Source organism: Pipra filicauda, unplaced genomic scaffold (genome assembly GCF_003945595.2).
Source record: "Pipra filicauda isolate LSUMZ 115617 unplaced genomic scaffold, ASM394559v2 scaffold322_size837228_pilon, whole genome shotgun sequence".
In the NCBI taxonomy this organism is placed as follows: Eukaryota; Metazoa; Chordata; class Aves; order Passeriformes; family Pipridae; genus Pipra; species Pipra filicauda.
The window spans coordinates 740,090-767,298 of record NW_024104446.1 but is presented as its reverse complement, the minus strand read 5'-3'; the positions used below and the strand labels follow the sequence as shown (position 1 = coordinate 767,298).

The window sequence follows — 27,209 nt, the reverse complement described above, 5'->3', positions numbered from 1 at the left end:
AGAAATCTTTTGCAGTTAGCTGTGCTATACAGCCACTAGGTATTGATTTACCATACTGTTTATGATCCCATCTGAACTATTCCAGATTTGGTTGAGGTTTTCAGGGCTATACAAACCATCAAGCACAAACTGTGACCCACACCTTAGAGGACTGTCCCTAAACTAAGATTGAGCAAGCTAAATTAATTGCTGTAAATACTCTGATTTTGCACAGCTAGAAGTGCTAAAACCAACCACAATAATACTGAATATTTTTACTGTCCCTTTGCATACAAATTCTTAAATGGAATTGAATGAATTGACAGCAATTTATTGTCAAGTGAAATATTAAACTTGTATGTTGCTGTCACTGCTTATAAAGTCTTTGTTAAATCACCTGGCACTTGAATTAGCCCTAGAAGCAAAGAACATCAGTTATCAATTTATAACAATATACAAGCTCTTCTAACTTTCCTATTTATCTTCTACCCACGCTGACAAATCTAAAATAGGTTCTCAGATTAAATCCCATTTGTACACAGTAGACAGAAAAATTAGATTTAAAAAAAGTAGTAGTATGTACTCATTTACCAAACATTTACAGAGCCTTAGACTTGCAGAATGAAGGAACAGTAGCCAAAGGTATACTGTAAGCATTATTATGAATGTACCTGTATGGATGTTAAATTTGAGTAACCCCATGGCTAAATTTGAGTATTTTTCCAAGGTTCTGCAAGTCTCACTGATTGGTGACTGACCACCAATATATGAGTTTTATTTATTTTCTATATACTACTAAATATATATACTATATGCAATATGCACATTACATGCATGTTCATGCAAATAAAATAGCTTCAACACTAGATAGTATTAAGGTTGTATTCATCCTCGTAATTTCAAGACTTACAATGAAATCAAGTCTGCAGCAACACTGAGCTTCAGTCTCCCAAATTACAAAGCAGGTTAAAAAACATTCAGTGTCATATATACACTTTGGAGAAACACTACCAAGGAAAACCATTACAGAAATTTATTCCTCCTGACCAGTCCCAAGAATAAAACCATGTAACCACCTCTCTAAGGCTTATGAATGACAGCTGGAGATTCAGTAACCAGGATTCATGGATGATGGGCTACACAGGGCAGCTGGGTGTGCATATTCTGCAGAGGCCATGTCACAAGTAACGAGCAAAAGTACAAGCTCTATTATGTATTATAACAATACCAAGACCTGTAATAATAGTTGATATTGAGAAACCAAATTTTTCGTTGATCACCTTTTGAAACTCAGCAGCTTTAAATTTTCAGCCTTTTTCCAGCATGCTATTCTCCTAAATGACTGCAAGTTGGACATACAAGCCCTCCTTAGCTGATTGAACCATTTTAAAAGCCTCTGTGTACTGTTTACAGAGGGCTTTGAAGGCTCTCTCTAATGGGAGGGGTAATGACCCTGCACAGTTGTGTGGAGTGAGAAAGGTTGCACAACACAGCCACTGCCTTACACCCAGCCTGCATCTCAGCTTAAGAGACCTCTTGCTGGGAGGCATTTGAAGCACCAGTTGAACATCAGGCACTGAGCTCCTGTACAAGCCCTTCTAACATTGCTGATGCTCCAACCTCTTCACCACACGCACAACACTCTTTTGCCTTCACGCTGCGGACCTGCTGAAGTCAGCAATGTACTGTCACTCATAGGTGTCACAAAAGACAGTGGTGGGTATTGAAGGAATTATTCCAACCCAGGAGCTGCAAATAAAGCTGTAGACAAGCTGACACAACATGCCCCAAAAACCCAGCAGAAAAAGTACCTGCACTGAGCTCACATGCAGCATTAACCCCATGGCAATAGTACTTCAAAAGCCAGGGACTGTATTTTCTGAGTCCAACCCCTCTGCCCCCACTTCCCACAAGATTACCTTTTATTCTCTGACTGCTTGTAAAGCTATAGTCTGATTAAATAAATGTTTTCCTCTTTGGTGAATGTGAGAGTTTAAGATTTCCTATTACTCATGCCTTCAGTTCTGTCCTTCCTTCCAGAACAACAGTGAACAAGAGCCAGAGAGAACAATAACAAGAATCCCACTAGGAGACCTCACATGCCAGTGGGTCTGGTAGAGGAAGAACTAATTACCAACAGACATGTTCTGCTGGCCAAAGGACACAATTAAGTGCATATTTGTTGTGTTACATTTGCACAGCTGCACTCGCTCACTCTCCTTTCAAAGATACCTTAGCAGTCAGTGACAGCAGTCACCTGACAGCTACTAAACATGTACAAAGCTTTAATTTTCTAATACTAATTAAATACTACAAAAACTATTACGTAGTTGAAAGAGTACATATAAGAGCAAAAGCAGTCCCCTCTTTGCTTTTTTTTTTAATTTTTATGAACAGGTATACTAGGCCCGTTTGATGAACAAACCTATTCAAATATTTATTTCTACTATGATTCTGAGGAGAATGACCTGATTTCTTAACTCTCTTAAGGACTAAGGAGCAGCACAAAGAATAATTCAGACTCATCTTTCAAACCCCTTAAGGAATGTCATGAATTGTAAAACAGGAACTGTGGCAGTAGCCTACCATTTTCCAGTGAAGCTTTATTTTAATTACTTGCAGAGGTCACAGAACCTTCGACCCTGTTTGATGTTCAGTGTAACATCAAATTCCATTGTTTCCTTCTCTGCAGGCTTCTGTGATCTCACGAGCGGCTGGAACAGCATAAACACTCTGAAGACCAAAATTTGCTTCTAATAACATCCTGACCCAAACTGTCCACTCATTTTTCCCAGGCTCTTATCTGTTTAGCAAGTCACTACAAATATCTGTGCTCAGATACAAAAATAAAAGTGCAGCTCCTCTGCTTCCAAAAGATTTCAGAATCTACCATAATGTTCTCTACTACTACCAAAGGAAGGAAAGTGTAATAAAATTGAAAAAATTATGTTTAAAAAAAAGTCTTTTTTAATATGTATCTTTAAAATTAGGACCTTCTAAAGCTGTTTTTTTACACTACTGTCACAACATCTCAATAGAAACAGTTCTCAGGACAGCCTCTGCCTCATTTCAACCCGAGAGAGGATGCAGCAGCAGGAAGCAGAGCTCACACTGGCAGTTCCCAAGCTGATGGAGCTGCAACACACCAGACTGGGGCAAAGTGGGAAATGGAGCGTGAGGCCGTGACTGTAAATCTGAATGACAACATGCCTGCAAGAAACATGGAAGACCCTCAGAGCCTTGCACTGATTGCTGTGCTGCCTTGGGTAAGACAAAACAGCAGCTGCCCTGCTGTTATGAACACTTGCACTGTTAATTCATGCTCAGATTCTGATTTTATACAAAAATACTTCCCAGCATTCCAACAGTGACCACCAGTGTCATGCTAGTATGTTCCTTAATGGATGGACTGTAATAAACTTTGAAACTTATTAGTGTTAATTCCATAGGCACACGATATTGTTACACACATTAGCTGCTGCTAATAGCAATGCAATTATTCACTGCACGGAATACAGTTTCTCTTTATAACAAAGATGTGAGTAATGATTCAGGCTCAATCCCCAACTGTGCAACTGCTCTACTGTCATGAAGAAACAGTCCTTATGACAGCTGAATATCAATTGGACTTACTTTAGTAAGAGCCTAGCAGTTACTTATGACTGCACTGTCAGCTCTGCTTTGAGTTCTTACTTTCCTGCAACACCCAAAGTTAAGCAAATTGCATACACAGGTGAAAGGTTTAACTATCAATTATGGTCTTTATGGAGCTGTTCATTCTGTCTCTATGGGGCAAATCCACCTATTGCTACACATAGGGCCAAAGTTAAGAATTTGTTACCTACACAGTTAGCAGCAGGAGGTCAATAAAAAGAATTCCATCAACTAAGAGATGTACCCACTATAGCACAAAGTGACTGGTTAGAATTCTGTGGGCAGCACAGAGGAGCAAAGCAATACCAATTTATTACCTATTGCCAGGATTTTTAACAACATCTCTGTTAGGATCTTCAGTTAGATTTATGCACAGAGAAACCTGATCCTACTAAGTGAACATGTAGTTAATCAGAAACAATCCAGAAGAAATATATGTACTACATTTTATTAAGTTCCATTCTAATCTAATTACAATATAAATCCGTGAATTTATTGCTTTCATTACCTTTATTTTAGGTACATATGACGGCAAGATCCAGCACCCACCATATAATTTTCTTTTAAAGCCTGTTTATTGCAAAGATTATTTTTTTAATTTTGAAACTCCTCAACAGCAAGTATCTGACAAGGCCTGATACAAATCCCTCCTCTATTTCTTCACAATGCTGGAATAGGTCCAGTTCATAATTACAGGTGTGGACTTTCTATACCTTTTGTAATCTTTAGGCTTCACAAACATTCGATAACTAAACATTCCTTTAACCTGTATGCATTCTGTCCAGCATGATTTCTGCCATGAAAAGATACTTCAGAAAGTGAAGGACCTGATTACAGCCACATTCATATTGTTGGATTAGTCTGTCATTAGAATGATCCAGCAAAGCTACTTTACAGTACCTTCACCATAGTGCCAAGGGCCTTTTCAAACAGCCTAATACTGGAATAGCTGAGATTTTGTCTCCACCAGCCAGCAAAACACCTGTGCTGGCTCCCAAGAGTGCTGTGTAGGTGTGCTGAGCTGCACAGGTGAGTGACCAGCCTCTGCAGCACAGTGTTAAAGCCCTTCCAGACACAGCTTCCAGACTGCTGAAAGCAGAGCAAAGCCCTTAGCCTGGTTTGCTGCTGAGTGTTAGTTCAATGGCAAGTCAAGGGACTGCAGGGAGTCCTGTGAACGGATTATGGACCGGATGCAAACAAGAGGCAATCTTCCACAACACCAGGAATCTCCCACTTTCCGAGTTGTCTTCATGCTTTCTTTCATTGGGTGATAACAGGACCGCTGAGTTATCAGGAATATGAGTTCAAGAGTGAGGCATAACTTTGTTTCTTCTTTTAACTCTCTGCATGAAGTGACTGTTAGTCCCTCAACCAGTTCCTCTGGCTGGGCTTCTAACACAGAGCTTGATATATGTGCATGAGCAGATCTCATTAACTGCAGCTGTATTTGTAGTGATGCAACAGGAGCTCCAAAACCATGGGAAGGAACATGAACAACTATTACTAGTCTTTCAAGGTATTACTAGTTTATTTCATTAGAAAGAACCTTCTCAGTCAGTAGAACTATAGCTGACTTCACCTTGCTGAAATTTAGCTAGAGAAGTCAGTAACAAACCTCCTCTATATCTTAAAAAAAGCCAAAACAACAGAAGTATAGAATAAATCAGAAAGTTTTGCACCTGACAGCAGGTAATAAACACTAGACCTCATCCTAACATAACAAACTTTTCACCAATTATTAGCAATTATCTCCACTCTGATCATGATTTGTTTGCGTATACAGACAAACAGAAATAAAGAGCAGTGTTGGATATTCATATATAATTATTCATGCATGTGGAATTTGAAAAAAACCCAACATATTCCTAGATCTTAAAGTAACCATAAAAGGAAAAACCCTACAATTTTTAAGACACCCTGCTGAATGTCCCAAATTCTGTGTTCTAAAATAGAAACAAAAAAATTATCATGGTCCATATGTCTGATGCACAGAAAAATCATAAGAAATGTGATAATACTAAATGAAAAAAAAAAAGGCAATGACTAAGTTGTTAAATTAGAAATAAATACAACAAATAAGAAACCTAAATTTACCAAAGAAACAGTTAGGAACAATATATTTAAAGATAATGAAAATCTTTATTAAAACATGATGTGAAAAACCCCCAAAACCCCACAGATCAGGCTAAGATTCCATGACAGCTGTAGATGAAAAATGATGAAAGACGACACAGAAAAGGCAAGAGCATTCAGGACATGTATCTTTAGGGTCTGTATTTGATGATGCCAAAAGATATATATTTTCCTGTTTGATAATGTTTATTGAGCAAGATTTTTTTAAAATGGTGTTTGCCATGAGTCCAGATTTACAAATTAGGAGACCTGAATAATTTGAACTCAAAGAGTCTCAAGAAAACTATAGCTAGACAGTTCTCTGACAGATGGCTCCACTAGCAGGGGAGACTCTGCTGAGCCAGATACCTCAGCACTTACTTCCTTCCACCCACAGCATGAGGTACTGCTGGCCAAGACTAGAATAAAAAAACCTTTCCTGGTAAGTCTGCTGATGACTCAAAGGCAATGCTTGTTTAAGGTATCTAAACCAAGCAAGTATGTTTTAGTAGTCGTACGTAAAATGCCTGCAAACCGAGAAAGCAGGACCCTGTGAGACTGAGGGCCCTGTTGTGGGCAACAGCAACTGATAGAGGCCACTGGGGAAAACTGTTAATACCCTTCCAGAAAATGCTCTCAGAGTACCTGAAAGGGCTGGGTCTTTTAATGTATCATTTAATGTATACAAAGAATAGGAAAGAAAAGCAGAAAAACAGTTTTGCTTTTGACTACAGATACTGCAACATCACCATTGCAACATCAGTTGTGAGTGCGTAGGTGGGGATTTACAGGAGAGAGTTCAGTGGAGAACCATCAACACAACGTGAGCCTGGGTCCTGAAGGACTCAGAGTCAAATCATTATTCAGGGAAAGGCTTCAGAGGTGACTAGATCACAGTGACAGGCGATTAAAAGCAGAGAAGGGAGGTAATAGCAGGAAAGAGCATGAGCTTTTCAATCCCATTGAAAACACTGTGACATCATCAAAAAGCTGAAATTAGACGAATTTAACCTCAAAATAAGGTGAAGTTTCTAAAAATCAAGGGTAATTTAAGCAGCAAGAGGGAAAACTTTTGGCCTTATAATCACTCTGCAGCCTTCATGATAGGATAATTTACCCAAGGATAAGCTTTAATTTGGTTTCTAGGGAAAAGTGCTGCAATTTTGAAAAGATAAGGTCAAGCAAGATGACTTCAGCAGTGCTTCTGACCTTTATCTATTACAATGGGCATTACAGAGAGAGAAGCTTTTACACATACATCAGGCACCTCCTAGGGAGCACAGGTTACACTGGAAAAATTTCCAATTGAGTTAAATCAGTTCACTGAGACCTGTCCTGGCTAAGCAGCAAAATTCCTGCTCTAGCAGGGGCTTTGTGGCTACAAGGCAGCTTTGGTTGATCTGGTTTGTGGTGCACTGAGACAGTTCAAGTGCAAGGCCAGAAGTTCTGGGGTTGGATATGCTGTATTAGCACCAAAATTGCTACTGACCCTGATAGCCCAGCACTGTGACAGGGCTCTGTGGTATGGGGAAGGCTGGGAAAAGAGCCCAATGTGACACTAGACAAAACTCTTGCTAACCAATTGAGTGGGCAAGTGCAAAGCACTTTCTAACTGGTTAAGCAAGTGAGACCTTGGGGATTAAGCAACTCACTCTGAATCAAACTAATGCTTGCAGCAGAGCCAAGCAGAGAACTCAAATTCTCAGACTCCCAGCCCGGCTAGACCTCCATGTAGCACAGCAGTAGATGTAAATAACTGTTGCCAATTTTCTTGTTCATCTAACGCAGAACTGTCTTTCCACTTGTTCTGTCAGAGGGATGTTTCAGGATCTGTGCAAGACTTGGCATGCAATTTAGCAAACTTTGGGCTCCATTCTGATATCTGCACTCACTTCAGAGGGAGTGTCCCAAAAACAACAGAGAAATAAAAGTTGCAAGGGCCAAAGGAGGAGAGAAAGGAACTAAGCATGAGGTCAGACACAGTACATCCACAGCAAATAACCAGAGAACAGAAAACAAAAGTAGCCTGTAAGAAACAAAGTAGACATGCAACACTCAATTTATGCTAGTTTGTACATGGTAGACTCACAGATTATTCTAATAGGGGAACATCTTATGTGTGAATTGGGCAGGGGATATTTTTCCTATTAGTGACTAGAGCCCTTGTAGCAAACTGATCCTATTCTAAGTAGTCTGCTCTGGTAATGCTTTAAAAAGTCTACAGGACGAATTTTATCCCTAATTAATTGCAGTGCTACCTGCTACCTTTGGAAACCTCTTCCAACAACAGGTCACAACAAACAGCAGATGACAACCTAGGAAAGGGACAGATTTTCTTCAAATATTTTTCTTCCCAGTCACTCCAGAGTCAGTTATGAGCCTGGATTTGACTACATCCAGACACTTCTCAGGAATCCTCATTTTGTAATTCTGGCCAAAGAGTTTACTAAATCTAAAATGGAAACAACAAAGGCCATCAAGGTAACCAGTGGATAGGTAGCGCAGAAAAATACTCGCTTCTTTTTCAAACAGAACAACTTTGAATACATATCAGACTACCAACACATGCTATACTAAAAGCAGAGTCTTTTCTTTTTGGCAGAAGTCCTTTTTTTTGTCCTATTTGTCAGTCTTCTAATTGCTGATACACGTGATTTCCCATTACAGCTGCAAAACTACACAAATACATTTTTTAATCCTTGCTAGCATGAATATCCCATCAGAGTATGTTCTTCAGAGCCAAGACCCAGGGATTTTTCTCCCTATTCTGTCTTTTTCAGCTCCATATAAAAATCAAGATTTCTATTCCAACATTATTACTGTAGTGATGACCAGGAAAGAGCTGATGGACATAAAGCAAAAATGAATATATAACAATATTTGCTGCCATTTGGTTTTCAGCTGAGTAAAGGGTCTCCATGATTTTGCCCAAGGAGCAGTAGTTCAAGAGTGATGGTGAGATATATCTTCTTAAAGTTTTTTACTGCCTCAGTTTTTACTCTCTTCATTGCTAGGAAAAAAAGCATTTTCCAGCCAAGATGCAACTACTTTACAGAAGTAAAGTACTATTCTAAAGTAGTACTCTAAGCAACAGTAAATCCATCTTCATGCATAAAAAATATCTCTCTCCAAATCCTACTTGTAAAACTCAATTTCTTACCATTTTAACTTGTATTCAAATGATTTATGACACTCATTTCAGTGACCTCTGCAAACCACAAAAAATCCCAGGCTAATTTCACAGACAGTTTAAATGCTGGAGTATCTGTGTTACTGGTGACAAAAAGGTGCATCTCTTGCTGTGTGCTATTTTTCCCTCTTAAAAAGAGGGCTTTGTAATAAATGTCATTCATCCCAGGTATCTATCCAAAGAACTATTAGACCTGGATGTTCTTCTAATGTAGCATGAACAAGTAATTAAAATCTACCCACCTTGTGCTCCAGGTGGTCATTTCAAACATTTAATCACCCATAAAATACTCATTTGATTGTATTTCTTCATCTGTAAAACACCTGGTCAGCAAAGACAGGTGTTAATTCTGTGGACTTCAAAGCCCCTGCAGATTCCAAACATATCTTTGGGGTTTGTATTTGTTTTTCTTTCTTTTTTTTTGTTTTTGTTTTCTTCCCCAGGAAAGCACCCTAATGAAGCAGATAAAAGAGGGAAGGGACTGAGTCCTCACAGAGCGCACGCTGGGCACAATACCAGGATGTAGCCTGTTACAAGCAGGTGACAGCTACAGACTTGCCCCAACAGGCTCTTCTCCACTTCTCAAGTTTCAAACATGTTATTGCTGCATTCTTCCTTACAATTACTTTTCATGGGAGATAGTCTAAGTCCTGTCCTGGTCTTCTAAAAGTCAGTCGCAAACTCTTCACTCATAGGAAAACTTAAAGCAGGACTTAAAAATGACAAATCACAATCCTGCAAAAAGAACGAAAGGTAACTGGCTGAAATAATTTTATATTGCTGCAGAGTGCACTGTCACATTCCCCTATCACCACATCCCAACTGCCAGTGAGACTATGATGCTGGAGAAAATTCTGGTTTTAGTCTAAATTCTTTGGTGCAGGGATCATTATTAGTTTTATAGCTCTGTTGTGGGTGATTGTGGCAGGTAGCACCAGCACAATGCAAAGTTTTAGAAGATGGGCAGCGAAGCAATGTGGACTACTAAATAAAAATACAGTATTATGTTTTCCCTGAAGTAGTCTGATCCAAGAGCATAACAAGATGTGTTCTGCAGTGACAACCAAGCAACTCTTAATACAGCTACGTAACATGAACAGTAAATTCATCCAGGTAAGTTACTCTTCTAAAAACTGGTATGTGTTCTGTGCCACTTTAAGACATGATAAAGCTACTTGTTTCAAGTGTCTGTTGTTTGTTACTGGAATATATGCAATGGCTATATATCACAAATGCTGTTTATGGTGGCAAGAAACTTTATGCTACTATAAATGACGCTACTGAAATGTAATTTTTAAAGAATTTTGATCAATCTGCTGAAGTTTTTCAGTAATGTTTAGTGCAGAGAATATATAAATCAGAAAGGTAGACACTAATGATGCTTTGCTAGGAAATACAGATCCTAATCAGCAACACTGCGGTCACAAAAGCAATTTAGAGAGATAAGGGATAACTTTATAAGCACCTGCAAGATTTCACAAATCCCTTTGTGGCAATAAGGAAGTTTTAATAGGTTATTTTTTCAAATTACTTGTTACAACCTGCTCTTATTATTCACCATCTCTACATCCTCTTAACATTCCTCCCCTTTCTACTGATGTTCAAATTGACTGAAGGATGGTTTCCAAACCACTGCTGAGAAGTTAATGCCTTGTGATTATGCTGCCATAGCAACTAAACTTCTGTTAGGGCTCTGTCAACTTCAGATACTCTTTTGTCATCTGTATATATGAGGTCTTTCCCAACTACAGATACCCCTCCTGCCAAATACAATGTTCTGATGGAGGTGGAGGGGAAAAATCACAAAAAAAATCCTGTTAGATTTTTATATCAAGTGACTTACGTTATTTTTCTGGAAGTATATTTATTCTAGATTTTTGATCCTGTGCATGGTGTGGTGTTCTTGGCAATTACAGTAGCATATTTTTCATCAGGAAAGGGTAGTCTAAAATGAAGTTAAATCTATGCTGCTACTCAGCTACACAGACAACCTGTCTGAACCACTCACCCATATCCTGAGTTATTATTAAACATTTCCCCATTTTTATGCAAACAAACCCCACATTAGATAAAAAACAAAACAAACAAAACAAAAAAAAACAAACACAAAAAAAACCAAAAACAAAAACAAAAAAATCAGCTTTCTACATTGACTGATAAAACACCCTTCTCAGCAAACAGGCAGGGAAACTGGAAACATACACTAACCTAATTTTTATGCAACAGGTCTGCAAAGTGATTAAAAAAGCCAGGAAACTATGTCAAGAATTCTTTAAGAGAGATCGTGTTGTTTCTCCATACATCAGCAATCAGTTGCAATCAGAAACAGCCCAAGCTCTGTACCATTCTCCTCGCTTCCTGATATTTAAAAAACATATAAGCCGCACTCTCTTTATCTAATTTTAAAAAAATCCTTCTGGTGCACAGCAATAAAAGTACAAGTACCCTATTATGATCCCACTGGCTGCTATTCAGTCACATCACAAAGCTGCACTCCCCTCTCCTCCCCCCAGAAAGCCATGACCCCTTCCAGTTTGTATCCAATTTCACAGGAAGGCGTTTACCTTCTGACAATAATTTTTCAATCCAAGTCCATTCCCTCCTCAGCCCAGTGGGCAGAATTCCTCCACCTCCGTTCAGAGTCAGCCCCAGCAGAGCGCGGTGCAGCTGGCGTGCGTGCTCACCGAACCAGCTCACAGAGCAGTGCCTGTAGCTGCACCCAGTCCTGAGCCTCACTCCTCCTCTGCTCCCACTCAGCCTCTCCTGCACACACCCACCAAAACAAGCAAATAACCCTCCCTGCGCGTTAAACCCACTCGGGCAGCAACTCGGCCATCCCATTCTGAAAAAGGAAAAGGGGGAAGAACACCAGCCCAGGCAGGGGCAGGACCATTTCTCATCACTTTTGTGTGTCACTATTTGATGTCAACACAGTTTAGAACATTTTTCCCTTGGGGAGAGGCATCTGCTGAGTATGAACTCAGTGCTCTCTTTCTCTACAAGTTATTAAATATTACTTCCACAGCTTCTGAAGAATTTATACAGCCTCCTGAGTGTTAATCTAGTTTTGTCAGAAACAGTTACAGTGAGATTGTATTCTAGCCCAATTCAGACTAAGGCAGGCAGGGTGCTGGGGCCACTTCTCACACTGGTACATGTATCATATTATCCTGTTTGCACATTTTGGAGCACGATCACGCTTCAGATACACTCTAGAAACATTTTATGAGTTTTCAATGGGCCCTGTGCACTGACCCTATCTGATCTCTCACAGGTAATTTCCACAATTGAAAAGGTCCTGTGCTCTGCAGTAAATGCTGACTAAGAGGGCAAATGACCACAGCATGTGCTTTTTCTTATCATTTACCTGGGATGTTCAAGCAACATGGTCATGCTTTCTCATTTATTCTAACAGCAGTAAAATTAAACACAAACAAAGCAAATCACAGAACTAACAATGCATGCATTAAGCTCCGCTGCTGCTTCTCATATGCTTTGTGGCCTTTTCCCCTGGATTATTACAGTGTGTGAGGATGACAATGGATAACAATGAGGATGACAACCAGGAGATACAGGTTGCAAGCAAAGTCTCTCCCAAGTCTACAAGATACCCAAACCAATAGTGCTATGAAAACAGAATGGTAATACATTCTTCAGGGATATTATTTTACTACAACTTAAACATACCACCAAACCTGTTTGGATCCATCCTATCAACAGTCTTTGTTCAGTTCATTAATTGCTTCACTTATAAAAGTGTTTAGAATTTTCGTTCACATCAACCTGTATTACCAGTACAGGTTGCATCATTAAAATCCACTAAATGACATATTTTGTGATACTTCCTGCATAACTGCTATGAAAACAGCCTTGGTAAATGCTCCATTCAGCAGAAGAATATATGCTAGTCTTTCATTTAACCTTTCAGAATGGAACTGAAATTAATCTCTGTTTGTTTTAAGAGATTCTCTGCATAGCTCCTCTATCTAGAAAGTGTTCTAAGAACCCAGACCACATGCATGACTGTACTGAGGTACCCAACTGAATTCTGTCCTCTGCAGAGAAGGTTGATGTTTTCAGGTGAGCTATAAGCCTAAGTCTTCCTAAAATAGACGACTTAAACATACAGGCTACTGAGTTTCCTTGAAAGCCAAAGCATCTGAATGCTAATACTCACATGAGCGAAGCTGCTAATACAGTAAGTGTTGCCAGAAAGCAACAGTTGAACAACATAGGCAGGCATGGTTCAAATAAAACATTTACAGTTCGTATGGGAACCAGCAAGGTTGTTCTGCCATCTGCCATTTATTTATTTATTTGGAAACAGACTCGTTCACATGGTAAGAATAAGCAGAAACTTCTATGAATCCCTCGCAGCACAGGTTTCTAAATCTAGCTCTGAAAACAACACTTGAAGAAACTGATAGGCACTTCTGGTTCACATGCTTTGCTTCTTAAATATGGATACAATTTGCTTAGACAAATGTAGCAGCTTTTGCCATTTGTTTGGATTTTCCCTCCCACATTTATTGTTATTTCCTTCTAACTTCAGAAGTCGAGGTGTCTCAGAACTGACATCTTTCAGAGTTAGTTACAGAACAGATGAGGCATCTCAAAATTCTGGTAATTAAAGTAACAGTATCTACAAGTACTAAACCTCCTTCATGTTAAGTACCACATCTTAAATTACTACTCCTCTTTAAAATCAGGAGAAGCTCAGCATAAATTACAGTGTCACAAACATAGAACTTGACTTGACCTTGCTGGCTGAAATCAAGGGAACCTCCTGGTGCCCTGGCATTTCTCTTTTCAGGTCCATCTGTGAAAATGGCACTCTGCCACTGCTTACATGGCGAGGTGCAAGTTTCAACAGTGCACTGGAAGCAAACCCAGGGCAGGCAGCAGCCCCTCAGACCAGGAACTAGAGCTATGCACAGCTAGGAGAAATTACGCAATGGCTTTTTCTTTGCCAATTAATATTAAGCAGGTAGTATTATAAAAATAAATGGGTAATGTAGCAAGATGGTTGAGGGATTTGAGAGCAGATATATACATCTCTGTCTCTAGATTATGAGATCAAATCCTGTTCATATCAGTTATAGCCAAAAAAAAGTGAAAATTGTAAGACCTCAATCTTATTCTCAAATTTTCTATTTGATTTCATGCAAAATATCTACCTCTTTCTGGTCTCAGGTCTTTGTTCTGCAGAACTAAAAGAATTCTACTTAGAAGTTTTGTAAAACACTTTAGATGAAATCATGGATATAGGCATGATCCACCATTTTTTTAAGTCAATGGGAAGCTTTTTAATGATTTAAATTATTTTGAATTAAGCCCTGGAGGAATAGTTATATTGTGCATGAAAACTACATTAGACAAAAATTATTTAGGCCAACATCTTTCAAATTGCTAAATACACGCTGAAGTTTACTTAGATTTGTGGAGTTGCACATCTACACAGAAATTTGCAGGATTATGGTTAGATAGACATCTTTCAAAGGGCAAGCCTGGAAGCTACGAAAGCCAAAGCTTAGTGAAAAGTATGTGTAGAAGTCCTCGCTCTCACTAAGTGTTACTGCCTGCTAAAAATGTTTTTCACCAGTTAATGGGAAATGAGTAATTTTTCATAACTAAAGATTCCTTTCTGATGGAGAAATCCAAGGAAGAACACTGATCTCTGTTGCCTTGACAACATTTCCTGAAACACTCAAGTATTAAAGTATCCAGTATGCTCAAGAAAGTTGCAATATCTATTTCTCACTGGACGCTTACCACATTTATTGTGTTGCCATGCTCTTATCTGTCGTCTGTGACTATTTGTCACAGAAAGTTATGTGCCAAATATTACATCAGAAATATCTGAGCTGACTTAAATGCACATGTTATTTTTCTTGTGTATTTTCATGGCTATTGAAAGTCGTTAGATCTATGTCCTAGGAAAAAGAAAAACACATTCTTCCATGATTTGTGGATATTAGCAAAATAATAATATCTCTTTCTAGTAATGCAGTTCTTAACTGAGCAGAGGGATCACCTCTACAGAGTGGCTGGAGGGAGTCAATCCTCTCAAGGCTTGAATCTAAAGATTTGAGCCCAAACCTTGGCCTTTTTGACAGGCTTTGCTGAGGTGCTGACCAGGGGCACAGCACAGCTGCTTCTGAGATGAAGACTCTTAGGTTCACATCAGGAGTGTGTATCTCTCTTGCTGGCTGCTCATTGTAGGAGACTGAAAGCCTGATTTTACAGAAGTGCTAAAGATATACTGAGGGACAAAATGAGCAGGAGCTGCAAGTCTGAAGTGTTTCAAAAATCTCAACTTCTCTTTAAATTAAAAAGAAGTAGTATTTTACCAGTAAAATAGACAGCACCACCCTCTGTGAATCCATAGCTAAGTTTCATGCTTTCATTTCCCTTCAGTTTTTCTACAGGCTGTCTTAGATGTAATAAGAATAAGCACAAAATAAAGCCGCACTACAAATGCTTACTGCTAATCACTTCTGATCCATTAGAGGGAAGTTTGTACAATGTACCAGATATTTCCCTCCAATCTCTTCTAATCATTTCTTTGGATGAGCTCGATGAGACAGTATACTCTGCTTCTGATATAATGAATTATTTTATTGACAAAATTGAATATACTGATCAATATATTTACTGCAGGACATTTACTACAACTATTTTTATTATCAAAGGCAAAATACAAAGTGTTTCAAGTTTTTTTTCTTACTGCATGTTAGTAGGTATAACTTGGGCTGGGCAGTCATAACCTCTATGTAGACAATTCCTATAAATGTACTACTTCACACCTAGAATGTGGTTTCCTTCCCAATAGGGAAACAGCAGGATAAGAGACAACCTGCATGATATAAATCACCAAAAATCCTCAAATTTGCCAAAGGAACATTGCCAAAGAAAACAAAGAGGGAAGACAGTAATCCTGTCTGGGATTCTCAATCTTCATCTAAATTAAAACTTCAGGTGTACTGAAAGGCTGTGGGTGATTTCCTGTACAGGATAAGGAGATTGTTAATTGTCCTGCCTCAAACAGGACTGCAGCCCTCTCTGAACTGTGGCATCCTGTTCTGTGAACTATCTTCTGCAGCCCCGTGGCTGCTTCTGATCCCTCATCTCCGTTATTACCAGAGGATTTATGTCATGCTCTGACCCCATCCTTTAGACTAACTTTTTTTGCCCAAAGGGGACACATGTGCTGACACAGGATTTTCTCATGCTAAGTTTTGATTTATTTTAGTCCTATTTAGAGGCATTAATCCTGCCCCTTTGGAACTGTGCATCTCTGATAGTCATGAGCCAAGAAACTAGCCTACAGTTCTGACAAACTCCTCTGATTATTGAATGTTAGCTGTCTTCTAAACTTTCAAGTACCACTTAAGGACATAAAGTATTTGGATGTCTCTCCTGCATCTGCATTCCCTAATGATACCTGGAGAACACTAATCACGGACTATCCAGGCTGCTAATACATACTGTAATGCAGTTAAGCCAAAGTCTGAATAGCCTCCCTGAACACATAGCACTAATTTTTTTGGTGAAAATTTCTAAGGACTTGGCCAATCTACACGTTTCAGACAGCAGTCAGCTTTCAAGAGCTGCAAGGTCTTAGAGGAGTTTGGGCTTAGTTACATACTGAGAACCACTGCTGCCCTCTGCTGCAGTATTTTGGGTTATGTCTCTTATAATCGGTGAAAGCCACAAATATTCAAATAAAATTTCTAGTCTAAACAGAAGCTATGTTTCCACCGGAAATAATGTTTCCATTATTGACAGGATCATTCAAAGGGTCTGTTTCTAATTCATCAGCAAATTCTGATTCTGCAGGGACTATGTCAAATGGAAAAATATTTATCTTTTTTTATCTGATTTTGACTCTTAGAACAGGTAGACACAAGAGGTTGGACATGTTTCATTGCTGCAGCAAAATGTTGTCTCATCTTCTGCTAATAAACAGTCATCAGAAGAGTAAGAACTATGGAGTGAGAAACTAAGCTTGGGGCCAAAATGATTGCATCAAAGTTCTGCCCAGGACACAATATCTCTGAAAACCCGAACTTTAGCTTAGAGTATCATGGACAGCCAAGTTCTAGCTCAGTTGAACTAATCTTTCCTTATTCTTAATCTATCCAGTTCTGATGATCCCCTCAAAGATCTAGCTTTCTTCCTCACTGATGCTACGAAGAGTAACACCAGTGCAACCTTGCCATATTCACATCTACTACACAAAGGGCTCCAGATAGAAATAGCTTTTTTTTCCCCAGCTTTCCACAGACTCCAATAATACTCTTTTATAATTTCCATCTCCATGCCTCTCAATAGGTTGCATTGCTTGTAGGTTAGAGCACCTATCTTAAAATAAAACACTTAAAATAATTTTAGAATTCTTTCTAAATTATTCTGTGTTTCCCAATCTCACAAATCCAATTACTTCTCTCCTGCAGTGCTTCCTGCACTGGAATGCAACTATGGTGTCACCAATACATAACACTAAATTTCAAAACTCATAAGCAGACAAGAATAGATAAATAGATGGTAGCAGATCAGAAGAAGAAAGCCAGAAACATGTCTTCCTACTCAAGAGAAAACTCAGGCTGTTCTCAATAATTATCTGTATGGGTCTCCAAAGGAATTGGACACACATTGCAAAGAAGGCAGACTAAGACTCTGGCTAATGAAAGAACTGTACTTCCTTCTAGTATCATCATCATGGCTGGGCTTCACGAACGAAGATTTGGGAAAGGTCTCTACCCACGTTTGTCACACGCAGTGACAAATGCACCAGGTGTCCACACGTGTTCTGAGTATCTCATTGGTGGCCAGTTAATATTCTGAATGCTGTACCACAGAGGCCTCCAGAACTAAACCACTTTATGTACAACCTGAAACTTCTCATATGAGGGCTGATGCAGACTTCTATCTGTAGTAGATGGGACACAAAGAAGAGAACCTGTAACACATTCACTAGCTAATTCCAGCTGCTTTTATTTTTCGTAACATTTTCGGGTTTATTTTCAGTTATTCACTGAAAAACATACAGCCCAGCTCCAGACCTGAGCTCAAAGCTCATTGAACAGAGTTTCCTACAGGGAAAAGATAACAGTTTTGCTCCTCATGTCTCAGTGACAAGGTGAGAAGGAAGGTCCTCTGCATTTTGGCCTCTTAAACATTTCAGTAATGACACAGGGGGATCATGCAAAGTTCAAGGATTCCAGCTCAAATGGACTTATGACAGCCATGGGAGATGAAGATCAGCACCAACAATGAAAGATAAACATCTCTAAAAAGATTTGACTGGTTTCAATAAGAACATTGAGGACTCCAAATAAGAGTCAACAAAAGAAGTGGTTCAGATGGTTTCTGCCTTCTCATTTCTGAACACATAATTTACCTCTCCAGCACATTTCTCCCTCTCACCTTCTCTTCATCATTCAGATCATGTGTAAACCTCATGTTGCAAGCTTCAGGATACTTATGGTTGCCAAATACGTTTCCAGTTCTCAAATTATTCCTATAAATATATCATATCTGACACAGAATAAAGCAGTGCAATTTGATCTGCAGACTTTGCAGATCACCATGGAAATAAAAAATTAGAAACCAAAGATCCACAGAAAGTAGTGCAAGTAATTCTATATCACATACTTTTCCTGATGACTGCAAAACTAAACCACTCTCAAAATAAGCAACTTTGCTCTAAAATCAGCTGAAAAACCTTTCCTATGAGATTTTTTGTATTCTCTGCAGTTGCATGAGGACATAATGGGACATGGCCCAATTCTTAGACTGTAGTTTACAAAACACCTACCTCTAGGACTTTCCCAGTAATGAACTGGTGACATGCTTCACACTTGACTCCAAAAAGCACTTGGTAGTCCTTTTCACAATAAGGAGCACCATCTCTGAAAAAGAAAATCCACAAATTACAAACAACCTTTTAATAAACTGCTTACAGTGTAACTTACACTCTTCCTTTGTCTTCAGTCTGGAACTCCTACACGCAGCAACAGGCAAATGGAGAGAGTTCAAGAGAAACAGTTTGTATTAGAAGAAAAAAAAAAATCTTTCTCACTAGTGTCTCTTAGAATTATTCCTTAAATTCCCATCAAGAAAAGGCATCCAGTACAAACCACTAAAATAAATCTCATTATTTAGAGCAGACACTCTACACCTACAGGTGCAATTATAGGGAATCAGTGGGACTATGTCTGTGGGGATGAGAGGAGATCACAGTCTTTATCATAGGCAGGTAGTTTTTGTTCAGAAAAAAAATAATCTTTGGTAGTTTGCAAGGCTATAAGCCTGCTTTTAAGTGTAAGGTCATGTAGTTTTTTAGTATGAACATGGAACATTAAGTAAAAGTGGAAACACTAGTCAGCCTAGGAGTATTTCTCAGATGCCAAATTTTTTTTTGAGAAATTACAAACACTACTTTTTATTAAATAGTATACACAGCTGAATGGCAGGTTTGTCAAACATATATTGTTTTCTTATTTCTTCTCTTGTTTTATGCTTGAAGGGGGGGAAAGAGACCATATCTTCATTCCCTCTATTTTATTATTATACCACTTTTCCCCACTCTCTTTCTCTGTACTTTCTTCTGCTCAAAACCCCTTTCATTAGTTTCTTATATGGAGATGAGAAATACAGTGTCAGGTCAATCACATCATCAAGGTTACTCTATTTTCTAGCAAAGGTAAGAAGTGGACAGGTTCCTACTTTTTTTCCTCAAAATCACGTGTTGAAAAGCAAAATGGCACAACACTTTATCTGGTGAATACAGAAAACATATGCAGCAATCCACCTAATCCTCTGCAGGAACATGGAGATATACCTCCTTTCATACTGGTTTTAAATACAGACTGCTATCATTCAACATCACCTTTCAGTTCCACTCGGCAGTTTACTTTCCCAACTCAGCTCTCACTGACAACAAAGATTTTGGTGCATACGGAAAGGAGGTCAAAACAGGATTGCAAAAGCTGAACTTTGTTGCAAGCTCTTCTTTGTTTGCAGCTCGTGCCACAAGTTCAGAAGAGGTGCAGAGGTTACTCACTTGCTGATGTATTCCCCGGTTAGGACCTTCCCACAGGCCTTGCACTTAAAGCACCCCAGGTGCCACTGCTTATCCAGAGCTAGCAATGCTTGCCCATTTTTTATGTCTCTTCCACAGCCAGCACAATCTGCAAATAAACAAACAGATGCATTTGTTGTCAGCTACTTGGTTCATTAACCCTCATTAACCACCCACCCACCACAACACTTGGTAACCAAAGGGGAGAACTACACAGCAAATGTACATCTTTCTTTCCTCAAACCCTTCCTAGGTTCTGTATAAAGATTCAGTCATACTCAGTAGAAGAGGGAAAGTATCTCTTCTGTCTTTCATGCTGTTTATGGTTCAAAGACTGCCTGGCAAGCACTGTACGGACTTTAGATTTTGTTAGGAACAAACTACAAAAATCATTACTGCAAAAAATTCCTATCTTCTAAAGCAATCTGTTTGTTTGTCATTTTGCTTTTACCAAGATCCTGACTGCTGAATGGGGGCCGAGCAAGCACGACCAGGATGCTGCATGTCCCCGTGTGGTGGCAGCAGAGTCCCACGTGTCCGCCCAGCTCAGGGGCGGTGGCACATCTCAGCCAGGAACAGAGGAGAGACCTTTTTCCAGGGAGGACCCAAGGCACGGGTGACAGCCATATGACAGCAGTGAAGGCTGCATGGAAGGGCATATTGTCTTCCACCTGCAGGTGTGGGTAACTGAAGTTCTCATGATCTTTAATCGGCATAAGGACTCTTGCTCAGGAATTTTGGTACTACCCCGGTAGTCAACACTCAGTTTTCACTGCGATTCTGAAGGACTCTTTGATGGTAGAATGCAAACCTGAAGCCAGGAGCACTGAGTGCCCTCTGTCCCAGAGGATGTCACAATATCTCATGTTACATGAGAAATCTCTGGCTCAGCCCCAAGCTTCCATTCCTTTCTACTCAAATGTAAAATACTCAGAGATTTCCTGTTAAGGGGCAATCCAGCACATGGTAAGATTTGAAGAGACTGATGTAGCAGACAGCACTGAACTGCAACAGCTACAGCTACAGCAGTGCTGTAGCTGTAGCTACAGCACTGAACTGCTACAGCTTCTGTGCCCAGCCTCAGGGGACAGAGGGACTGAGGGAGGGGAAGGCCTGGAAGCCCAGTGAAGCAGAAAGGGAATGCCCACCAGCTGAGGCACACATGGAAGCCACACAGGAGACAGCCTGGAACAAGGGATTTTCCATATTTTATTATCCCCAAACTCAGTGTTCCTTTGGTTAATCTAACATCCTCTCTACATGCCTGGAATATCAACAACTGGCAACGAATGGAGACAAATAGAACAGAACCTTTAAAGCCCAGGCAGGAGGGAAAAGATCATCCTGACTCCACTGGCTCAAGGTGACTGAACAGGTACAGCCTGAAAACCTTCATCTCCTCATGGATTTATGGCCCAGGCAACCCCATGCCTTGAAAAAGGGCAAGTCTAAGTTTTATTATCACAACTTGTAAAGAGAGGAGAGTCAGTCCTTTTGACTACAGGGCCTGACTTTTGTTTTTTGGATAATGGGCAAAGAGAGCCCCAAATATTTGCTGCACATTTCTGCTATCCAGGTCATCATTTGCAGCATGTCCCTCTTTCTATCAGCATTCTTTTTCTTCTCAAATCCCTTAAAAAAAGAAGGGAAGGGGACTAAGCACCGTGGTATCTCGTGATAAAATGCAAGTCACAGACTTGTTGACATGACTTGGACTTGAAAAGCAATCCTGAGATGTCCTAATACCAGGACTTTTCTCTAGAGGACATATGTTACAAATTGAAATCATGAAATGACAAGGAGTGACACCATGTAATGGATCCCTCAGCTCTGCCGTGACAGCTCAAGGCTCCATGCCATCCTGTAATGACAGCAAAGGCTGGAACAGGTCACTAAGGGAGGCTCTGGAATTTCCAGCATAGGGGTGAGGAAGGGACAAACACGTGTCAGGGTGGCTTTGGTACACTGCTCTTGGCTTTGGTTTTGGGAGGATACTACATGACCTCTCAAGGTCCATTCCAGCCCACATTTCTTATGCTAAATCTAAAGCATGCACCGTGTCTTCAACTGTGACAACAAATGAGATCTTTCCTCAGTCTCAGTGGGTGCTGAACTGCAGTTTTAAAAACAGCACCCATTTCTCAGCTTCTTCCTAGTGTGCCAGCTTCCACAGCCCAGACCTGGGGTCCTGCCAAACTGCGATACACTCCCTGTTACATATTCCCTCAAAAAATCTGCTGTATTGTCCATGCTTTTTTTCATTTTTATCCAAAAAGCTTCCGTGAAGCTGAAATTTCTCAGAAATCGAATCAATAAAGAGATTTTTAAAGCACTTCATTTTGTTTCTAACTGAATTTCTGAGGCAGTGAGAATAGAAAAACTGCCTTACGCAAAAGGTCTACCTAGTCCAGTATCTTGATCTTTAGTGATGCCAAAACCATTTACATGGAGGAAGTAGGGACCTATGAAGTACCTCTGCTTAATTGCTTCTTTGTAAGCCAAAGGCACAGTAAGTCTGAGCACCAGACTTAATCTTGTGCTCATGTTTAATACAAGGGGTTGGTAACATCCTTTTATTATTCTTTAGCAACAATGACATCTACTTACTCTTTCTGGGTTCCTTGAAGTGTTTTGCAAAAGAAAATTAACATAATTTCCATTCTGCTAATATGACAGACACATTGAATGTCTAGAATCAAAGTAAACTAATAGCCCATTTCTGTTTTATTAGGCTGAGATGGCTTTTAAATAAACCTGATCTTAATTCTGGCAAAACTGTTGGGTATATACATGAAAAGCTAGCAATTATCATTATCTCCTAAAATAGAAAGGAAATAGGGCTGGGCTGGGCTAAGAAAAGACCATTTGTTCATCCAAATTCTACAAATAAAAGCTATTATGATCTCAGGCCTGCATGAGGCACATTTAAGCCTTTGGCTGGATGTCATCAGCACACAGTGCATGCAGGCAGGATCTCAGTATCACATTCAGCACAATCTGCATCAGTCTAACCTATAACCAGCACATGCTGCAAATAAAAAGGCCATGAGGTAAAAATGGTGGTCCCCAACCATATGCCAGAACAGACTAAAAAAATCTGAAAACCCCTCCTGAAATTTTGTACAATAGTTCCCACCATGGTTCTCTCTGGCGCCATACCTGGGTCTAACAGACTGCACCCCTTGACCTTGAGTTTTCTTATGGCTTTTTTTTGCCATATAACCTGGATTCTTCCCTACTCCCATTCCCTGCAAATCCCTGTATTCAGCTGTGCCGAGATAACGAAGAGGAGGAGGTGGAAAGTGCAGAGTACTGGTTAAAATGCAGAGTGAGCAGCACAGCTCCTCTATGCACTTATATCTCTGTCATATTTGACCTGTCCAGGTACAAAAGCAAATGCCTGGACAAAATGGCTGTGGTGTGGAATCAGCCATCCCAAAAGCATGGAAAAGTAGGGGGACCGGGTACGGCACTATAATATGATGAATGATTAAGATTGCCACCCTCCAAGCACCTTAAGTGGCCTCACTAAAAAGATGCAGGCCAGGGTGAGCTGCCACCCATGACACCTTGTTTGTAAAGATATGAGAAAATGGGTTTCCCTTTTTAGCATCTGCATCACCCCAGACATCCAGGAGTGAAGCATCCTGCACAGCAACAACCCATTCGTCACTGTCTAAATTAAGCAGTGGATTGTCTGCCTTTGCCTCCCTCCCCTGCTCTCAGCCAATAGTGCACAGGTGGGCTCAGAGCTGACACAGCTGGATTAACCCTCAGTACACAGCATAGGGTTTTACCCGCTCCCATTTGGATAGTTTTGAAAATTTAATAGCAAATTTATCTTTATCCCATATTCTCTGCTCACCCCATATAATTTATGAAAGAGAAATCACCTCTACCTGTTTTGTCCTAACGAACATGGTTATGCAAAGTCATGTGAATGATTTCACCAACTCTGCTCCACGCAGGCTTAGCCCTGTGAACAGAGCTAATAGCAGTCTGACTTAATGATGAATAATTGAGTCACCAAAAAGTTCCTTGCAATCCTCATGACCATTAGTAGCACATGTCTAGATAAAGGTTGAAGCTGCCACAACCTGTACGAGTCACTGGTATTTTGTACTCTTTACACTCCTTTTGTAACTGTTTCCCCTCCCTGTAAAACACAAATACATTAATTTTATAAAGATAACACCACCAGGCTTCTGCTCTGAAACAGGTAAAGCAGGGCAGAATTGGGGGGGATTTTTATTATTATTTTAATTTTTAAAAGGAACGACAAGTTTTCATTGGAGTTATACATAAATACATTGCCAAACCTGGCTGGACCTAGAGCGAGTGATTTGGAAATGATGAAAGAGGCAAATATTATCACTGGAGTCAAGGTCAAGAAATCTCTAATTATAAATAGCTCCTAATCACCTTGAAAAACAACTTATATCCCAGTAATTCTTCTGTGGCAATTTGAAGGTTGTGCAATTATAATTTCTCACAGCGGTAGGAAGACCAGAGTTTTTCCTCAGTCACCCTTTAACCACAGATCAGGCAATGCCTTCTAAAGCCTTGTTTTAAAATTAAAAGGTTTGATGATATCATGCAGGCTTTTCCAGATCATCAAGATATTTCTGTCAAAGCTAAAAATACAAACTCACTACGTTTACAGTATGATAAATGTTTTCAAAGTTTAAAGCATAACCATTTAGACATCAGGACGGTGATGAGTTCTGGAAATCAGAGGACACACATATATTGGGAATTTTACATGCAGGATTTCAATCTGAGTATGTAACTCAATAAATCTGCTACCAAACCCCTCCTCTTTGCCAGTGCAAGGATGGGAAATGTTTTTCAGACAAATTCACTACAACCCTTTTGCTGGAGGCAAAACAAACCCATGTGGGCAGCCTTGTACTCATGAAATCTAACAATAAGAGGCTGGGTGCATACAATGGAGGGAAATAAATTTCCCATGGGAAATGGAGTATAGCTTTGACAGTTTATTATAAATGGCAAGTTGGGAAAAACTGATATTTTTAAAACAAATTGTTAAAGAAAATAAAATTATTTTAGTTGATTAAATATGGAAAGAAATCACAATGGCATGAACTGGCAACCTGTGCTTGCAATACAAGTTCCTGTAGCCACCTGAGTGCCCTTGAGTTGCCTTTTTAAGAAACAGGCTAATATACATCTTGGATGTATCATTAGACCAGTCACTAGTGGTGTCCCTCAGGGTTCAGTGTTGGGCCCAGTTCTGTTTAATATCTTTGCTGATGGTCTAAGCTATGCTGGAGGGGGAGTTAGTTTGGACATTAGGAAGAATTTTTTCACAGAAAGGGTGATTACATTTCGGAATGGCCTGCCCAGGGAAGCAGTGGAGTCACTGTCTCTGGAGGTGTTTAAGGAAAGACTGGACATGGCACTCAGTGCCGTGGTCTGGTTGATATGGTGGTGTTGGGTCACAGGTTGGACTCGATGATCTCAGAGGTATTTTCCAACTTAACAGATTCTGGGATTCTGTGATTTGTGTAAATTGCTCTTTCATCATCTGATTTAATTTAAAGTGATTCAGAAAGATGAATGCTTTTCCCCAACTTCAGTTTTGTAACGTGACATAATTTTATCAGAGGAGTTTTTCATTTTTCCCCTCAGTATTGATGTGAGCATTTGTGTTAGTCTTCTACACAGGAAAAGGAAAGGATATTTCCCTTATTTCCACATCTTTCTACACCTCCTTCCCAAAGGAGGCCAAACCAATTGACCTTTTAACCTCTTACTCTTGCAAACTGTCCCTGCAAGAAACAAACCACCAAGGTGGCCTTCTTCCATAACATTAACCCCAGTCCCTTCTTCAACCCAGTCTTTCATACATGAAAACAAAATGGTGAATTAAACAAGAGGAGGAAGAAAGAGCAAATGTGCTACAAACTATCTAAGAGAAGAGCTTTTAATTGTCCTATAAAAGGAAGATAAAATTTTGGAGTATTTTCCCAGCTTAGCACGTGCAGATCCTCAGCTGTAAAACTACTCTGAAGGATAAACAATGGCCAGGTACATCTAAGCTGTTACCCTGTCATTTCTTTTACCACACTTCAGTACTCAGGTAATTCCAGCTGAATTCAAAGTCATGATTCCAACTCACAGTACCCCAAGGGAATTACTCCATTAGCTCAGAGCTTATTGTTTAATACCCAGCTCATGGGCAGCACATTGTGTCTCTTCATCTGCAGACTATTTTGGATAATCTTCAATTGTTACTCTTGGCAAATAAGCAATTCCAACAGGGTACAACCCTCCAAAAATAGGAATGAAACTTATGACAACTTTTAGGAAGGTTTTTATGCCCCCGATAACCCATGGCAAACTAAGGTCTAGCTAACAGCTAATTCACTTTTCACATTCTTTTTAAGTGACCTCTGATTCCTGACTTACTACCTGGCAGACTTTCTGGACGTGACAATTCTCAGATACTCTTATCTCTCATGATCTCCTCTCTAGTTGTGTTTTCCAAGCTAGTGATGCCTCCTCATGTAACACCCATTTACTGACCTATTCCTTGCACCTCCCCCAGAACTTTCCTTGGAATTAGCTTTTGATTAGCACTCCTCTGGTAAAAGCTAAAGAGACTGGCATGTTTTGATTTCCAAGTTCAAGCTGAGGTTACACTTTGACAAACAAGAACCGATACTTATTTAGTACACTTGTGTGGTCTATTCACAATTGTTTCTGCCCAATTTACATGTAGCACAAAAGCAAACGAAAGAAACGGGCAAACTGGGCTGAAAACACCTTCCTGAAAACCAGTAATTTTTGAGAAGGAATTTTCTTAAAGAAGACTTGTAAATCAGAAACTTCCTGCCCTGCCACAACTATATTCTCAATACAGTTGCTGCTTTATCACCCAGAAGTTAGTCTTTAACAAAGCTGCTACACCTCCAGAGAAGGATCTAAGGCAATTTATAAAGCAGCAGTGAAGATACCAGTCCTTGTAAAGTAAGGAATAACTGAGCAAATGGAGGCCACTTGAGTAATTTAGCCATTTTTAGGAAACATAAGCGAGGACTAAAATTAATCCAAGAAAGCAATTCAAATGATGAAAATGCCTCAAAAATTGCAGACATTCTTCAAAAGAATAATTCATCTTGGAACAATCATACAAATATCCCAGTGCCATTGGAAGAGCTGCAT

At 39.7% G+C, this 27,209-nt stretch overlaps 1 protein-coding gene across 8 annotated transcripts in view; it reads right to left on the bottom strand.

Moving 5' to 3' along the window:
• ABLIM1 (actin binding LIM protein 1) overlaps positions 1–27,209 on the bottom strand; it is a 196,634-nt gene that overhangs the window by 51,422 nt on the left and 118,003 nt on the right. For 7 of the 8 annotated variants that reach the window (XM_039383744.1, XM_039383743.1, XM_039383742.1 and 4 more), the window contains 2 exons: positions 20,004–20,130; positions 18,756–18,849 (listed from right to left, as the gene is read on the bottom strand). In XM_039383744.1, coding sequence (XP_039239678.1) covers positions 18,756–18,849; positions 20,004–20,130 — 221 coding nt within the window. Of the gene's footprint in view, positions 1–11,499; positions 11,675–18,755; positions 18,850–20,003; positions 20,131–27,209 lie in introns of those variants that run through there. The other variant, XM_039383746.1, reaches the window with a different exon arrangement.